The 6,079-nt window shown below is 47.3% G+C and overlaps 1 protein-coding gene across 1 annotated transcript in view; it reads left to right on the top strand.

Moving 5' to 3' along the window:
* ntmt2 (N-terminal Xaa-Pro-Lys N-methyltransferase) overlaps window positions 1–5,816 on the top strand; it is a 6,679-nt gene extending 863 nt beyond the window's left edge. Inside the window, exons 2-4 of the mRNA XM_076171950.1 lie at window positions 3,609–3,781; window positions 5,214–5,469; window positions 5,554–5,816. Coding sequence (XP_076028065.1) covers window positions 3,609–3,781; window positions 5,214–5,469; window positions 5,554–5,816 — 692 coding nt within the window. The remainder of the gene's footprint in view (window positions 1–3,608; window positions 3,782–5,213; window positions 5,470–5,553) is intronic.
* The last annotated feature ends 263 nt before the right edge of the window (window positions 5,817–6,079 follow it).

Here is a 6,079-nt window from a genome sequence, read left to right as displayed (position 1 = left end):
AATACTACAGTACTACACAATACTACAGTACTACACAATACTACAGTACTACACAATACTACAGTACTACACAGCACTATGTTACCATGCAGTACTTACATTCACTTCACTTCCATTAAGATCCCACTAAAGAAAGGCTTGAATCTTCAGCCTCAACATCTCGTGTTACTCTGTTTGTTGTCATGACTACAGAATGACTCCTCTGTAATGTGATGTCACTGATGGCCGTGTCAGGAAACAGGAGTTCTTGGATTTTGTCACCTGTGACATTTCTGCTTCAGATCTTATTTTGAAATTCACAGAGCTCAGATCCTGTGCCAGCTATTTGATGATTGATCAGGTGACGGTCATGTTGTCACCTTCAGGGGAGTCTGAGGAGCAGGTGAGAGGTCAGGTGGCAGGCTGAGGCCGGGAGGTCAGCAGGTATGGCAGGTTCTGGAACATCAGGTTAGTGACAGCTGCACTACATGGCCAAAAGTATGTGGACACAGTCAGTGATTTGCATTAGAGGAGGAATGAACGTCTGATTGAGCTTCTCTTGGTGAACACTATCGTCTCTATGGCAACACTATAAATCAATGAGTGGACTTCTTCAGACATATGAAGCTCTTGATCAGCGTATGAGGCCTTCATGTGTGTGTCCTGGACTCACACTGCAACCATACAACATGTCACACACACTCAGAGAACACAGGAACCCTGCTGATGCATGTCTACGGCTTAACCACACACTCATGACAAATACTGAGAGTATTGTGTGTTAAGTGCCAAGTGCTAAGCTACTGAGCTTCCTTTTTCAGCGAGACCTCAGCCCTGTTTACACTCCACCGCTTCATGTCTTCACTATCTGGATCAGAAGATAGAGATGTAAGATAGTAAGACCTCAGATCCAGTAATGTGCTACACACCAGACTGGAAGTGTTTGATTGAAAACCTTTTGAGTCACACTGTTGAACACAACAGGAACTAATGCAGATCAATCCACTCCATGTGATGTAATGTTGTGCGTCCACATACTTTTGGCCATGTGATGTATCAGAGGTGAGGAGTGAGAAGCAGCAGAAACACGACTGATTACTTACTTTAAATCTGCCTTTATTCTAAAATGAATGATTTCTTAAAAATCACTGAAATGAACAGTAGTTGTGCTGTTTGCATGTCGATCTGTTAAACCCTGACATCATGCTGAGGAGCAGAGCTTCATGTCCTACATGTGCTTACAGGAAGTGTCCTTTAGATGTTTCCTTCTTTCATGTCAGTGTTTGTGTCCGTGTGACCTTTGACCTTTACTGGGGAGATTCTGCTGGTTTCTAGCAGCCTGGTCCAGAGGAGAGCAGACCTGCAGCTCTGTTTACTGCTCTGCCTCTCTGTAAGCTCTATTTCTGGGTTATTCTCCTCCACAAGAGAGGGAAGGCCTTCCTCTGGGTAAGCACAGTAACTATTCCCCTCCTGCCCCTTTTATTTGTCCAGCCCTACAGCACCACTAAGTGGACAATCTTGGTTATGGTCTTTATATCAGGGAACCTGGAGGTCCCCTTAATCATTTTGACAATCATTGTCCATGGGCCATCATGGAGATGATAGATCAGTCAACTCAGGTTGGGGATGAGGGCCCAACATAAATGTGAGGGTTCAGGAGAGAACATACATGTTCTGTATGCTCTCTATACTCACACACTCAGCAGCACAGTTGGGGGTTCACTTCCAGTCCTGAACGACCGCCCCCCCATCCTGAGCCATGCCCCCTCCCCCCTAAATATTCATAAATATTTGACTTTATCTTTGGAGGTTTTGCCCTCCTGGCGTCTCTGAGAATGATTCCAGAGTCAGGAGACGTGTGAGTTTGGTCTTGGTGAGTTACAGACGGCCTCCTTGTTGAGGGTCTGGAGTCTGAGTGGAGCTCCTGTCCATCAGAAAACCACAGAACCAGCACATCCTGTTTGGAGTTTGAACCTCTAACCTGATCTGACGCCATTAAAGGCTTGGAACGCCTGGCATGAAAGCACTAAGTCAGTCAGAGCGACACATGACAGCTCAGATTATTTACACGCCTCAGAGCAGAGAAGCAGCCCTTTAACCTGTGGCTGTGTGGAACCTGATGGCTTTCAGCTCTTCATGTTTACAACCTTTGGTTGTTTTGAAGCTTTTAATGTTTTTAATGTTTATGTGTTCATGCATGGCACAAAAAGAATGAATGCACAACTTTACAAGATGAATATCTTTATTGATAAGGGATTCTATGCTGTGACATAAAGGTCAGAGGTCATGCAGTTATCACTCAGCCTTTCTATCATATTCTGTTGGTAGACACACAGTCACATGACCCTGATCACACTCACAGCCTGTTGGAATGAATGTCAGTGTCTCACACACACACACACACAGAGTCAGTCTGGTCCAAGTGTGTAACAAAGCAGAGGAGGCTGTGTCACATGATCAAGGCCTCCTGTGTGCCGCTGGGATTATCGTGTTCTGATGCGTCGGCTGGTTGGTCTCTGTTTCTTGGCTTTGAATCCATCAAGGAGCCGAATTCCATCTGTAAATAAATCAGCTCTTAATGACACACACACTCCGGCACGAGGACTGCACGTTCTAATCCGGAGGAAACGTTCCTTCATGCTCAGGATTCATTTCAGCTCAGAGGCAGGAGGGCAGCTGCTCACACACTCACACACTCTCTCCTCTTAACACTTCCTCTTCATTAACGCCATTCCTCAACTGTGAGTGTACTTCGAAGAGGAGGTGGACAGATGCATCCTTTCCTTCCATGCACCTTTTCCTCTTCTGATGCTTCACACATGCACATGACTTCCATCTCTACATGTGCAGGACGGCGCCACAACTTTTCTTGCTGCAGTTCCAAAGTGGCGAGAAACACAGAGATTCTTCCTCCATCTCTTCTCTTCTCTCCTTTTACATTACATTACATTACCATCATTTGGCAGACGCTTCTATCCAAAGCTGTTACATTACATCACCACCCTTCGCAGAGGGGGGAGCAATTGCGGGTTCGGTGCCTTGCTCAGGGGCACCTCGGCAGGGACTCGAACCGGCAACCCTCCGGTTCCCAAGCGGAAGCTCTACCCACTGAGCTACTGCCTCCTTATGTGTCTCTCTGCATGTCTCCATATGTGTCTCTCTGCCTGTCTCTTCACATGTCTCTCTGCGTCTCTCTACATGTCTGCTTACATGGCTTTCTGTGTCTGTCTACATGTGTCTGTTTGTGTCTCCTGACGTCTTTCCTTCCCTGTCTCTCTGCGTGTCTCCTGATGTGTCTCTCTGCGTGTCTCTCTGCGTGTCTCCTGATGTGTCTCTCTGCGTGTCTCTCTGCGTGTCTCCTGATGTGTCTCTCTGCGTGTCTCCTGATGTGTCTCTCTGCGTGTCTCCTGATGTGTCTCTCTGCGTGTCTCTCTGCGTGTCTCCTGATGTGTCTCTCTGCGTGTCTCCTGATGTGTCTCTCTGCGTGTCTCTCTGCGTGTCTCCTGATGTGTCTCTCTGCGTGTCTCCTGATGTGTCTCTCTGCGTGTCTCTCTGCGTGTCTCCTGATGTGTCTCTCTGCGTGTCTCTCTGCGTGTCTCCTGATGTGTCTCTCTGCGTGTGTCTCACAGTGAAACTCTTCCCGGTCACCTGTGAGTTCATCAAAGGAGAGAAGCAGTTCTATTATCGAGCTCAGCAGTTCTACGAGGACGTCCAGGCCTCAGAGGAGGGCATGATGGGAGACTTTGTGGACATTTCTGACGTTGATCTGGAAGGTTCCAGAGAGTTCCTCAGCAGGTTTGTGGTGAGTCCTGGTCTAAGCTCAACCAGCAAAGCTACTAACTCAACTACTGCTCCAGTAGTTCAACTACACTGCCTGGCCAAAAAAAAAGTCGCCACCTGGATTTAACTAAGCAAATAGGTAAGAGCCTCCTATTGGACAATTACTGCATGGGCAATTATCTTTCAGCTGGCAAGAAGTTATTTATCCCCAACTGATGCAATGAGTAGCTTCTCATTTCTTAAACAACCATGTCGAAAGACACATCCCGTGGTCGTGGAAAAGATGTTAGTCTGTTTGAGAAGGGTCAAATCATTGGCATGCATCAAGCAGAGACAACATCTGAGGAGATTTCAGAAAGGACTAAAATTGGGTTAAGAACTGTCCAACGCATTATTAAAAACTGGAAAGATAGTGGGGAAGAAATGTGGTCGGAAAAAAATCCTAACTGATGGTGATAGGCGATCACTTAACTGTTGGTGAAATCAAATCGCAGAAAAACAACAGTAGAACTCAGGGCTAGGTTTAATGGTGAACGTAAGGGCATTTCCACACGCACAATGCGAAGGGAACTCAAGGGAGTGGGACTGAACAGCTGTGTAGCCCTAAGAAAACCACTTATCAGTGAGGCTAATCGGAAAGGTCAGCTGACTACCTGAGTATACTGAATGACCAGATTATTCCATCAAAGGATTTTTTCTTCCCTGATGGCACAGGCATATTCCAAGATGACAATGCCAGGATTCATGGGGCTCACATTGTGACAGAGTGGTTCAGGGAGCATGAGACATCATTTTCACACATGGATTGGCCACCACAGAGTCCAGACCTTAACCCCATTGAGAATCTTTGGGATGTGCTGGAGAAGGCTTTGTGCAGTGGTCCGACTCTCCCATCATCAATACAAGATCTTGGTGAAAAATGTATGCAACACTGGACGGAAATAAATCTTGTGACATTGCAGAAGCTTATCGAAACAATGCCACATCGAATGAGTGCCATAATCAAAGCTAAAGGCGGTCCAACAAAATATTAGAGTGTGTGACCTTTTTTTTTTAGGTGGCGACTTTTTTTTTTGGCCAGGCAGTGTATTTCGACAACAAAGCACTTGTGTAGGACATCAGGACTAGTGTAGGACATCAGGACTTGTGTAGGACATCAGGACTTGTGTGAGGACATCAGGACGAGCTCCGTCTGCACACAGCAGCTTCCTGTCGGTGTGCATTCAGGATCATGTATGTTCTATGTATGTAACATGTTCTGTGTCACGTCTCACAATCTATTTTGGAGGAGGAATTCATCATGCTGTCAGACTGAAAACATGCAGCTTCAAACAGCTGTTCCTGACTCTGACCTCTGACCCCTGACCTCTGCACAGAGTAGAACAAAAGTAAAAGATTGTGTCATACGTTCAGTTCCACTGTTGAGGATTATGAAGATGCTGGTTTGTGTGCAGGGTCCCGGGAAGGCGGGGGGGACTCAGTGCGGCCTGGACTGCGGCTCTGGGATCGGCCGCGTGACCAAAGGCGTCCTCCTGCCTGTGTTTGAGAAGATGGAGATGGTGGACATGATGGAGCACTTCCTGCTCCACGCACACGAGGAGTATTTAGGAGACGACGCTGACCGCATCGAGACGTACTACTGCTACAACCTGCAGGAGTTCACCCCCCCCACCTGCAAGTACGACCTCATCTGGATGCAATGGGTGGCGTGTAAGTGCTGCACACGTGTGACCTCCATGATGTCCGCACATCACATGATCTCCTCTCTGATTGGTTGGTTCTTTCTTCTAACAGGTCACCTGACAGACAAAGACCTGATGAACTTTCTGATTCGCTGTAAGAAGAGCCTTCGTCCTAACGGCATCATCATCATAAAGGACAACATGGCGCGTAAGGGCTGCAAGCTGGACGCCGTGGACAGCAGCATCAGCCGCCACCTGGACATCATGAGGACCATCATCGCCAAGGCGGGGCTGGAGGTCCTGGCCACAGAGCGGCAGGAGGGCTTCCCCGACATCATCATGCCCGTCTGGATGATCGCCATGAAGGCCATGTGACTCACAGCAAACCGGGCCGCCAAAACATTTGTTGTGTAGTTTGTTGTTTACAGGTTTGTTGTTCTGTGTAGTGAAGAACGTTCCACAGTGCAGCTGGAGAAGATCAATCAGGACAAACTTCATCAACATGTCATGGCTTTGTTCTCATGGTGGTGTCCAGAGATCATATAAGAGTAACTAACACACACACTAACACACACTGAATCCTTCTTCTCCCTGAAGTCTTCATCCAGGATGTAAACCTGGAGCAGAAGATCCAGATG

Source organism: Genypterus blacodes, unplaced genomic scaffold (genome assembly GCF_046128005.1).
Source record: "Genypterus blacodes isolate CSIRO-AG114 ecotype Tasmania unplaced genomic scaffold, CSIRO-AGI_Gbla_v1 ptg000276l_1, whole genome shotgun sequence".
Lineage (NCBI taxonomy): Eukaryota > Metazoa > Chordata > Actinopteri > Ophidiiformes > Ophidiidae > Genypterus > Genypterus blacodes.
Note: the sequence above shows the minus strand (reverse complement) of the source record. Positions and strands in the feature narration are given on the sequence as shown.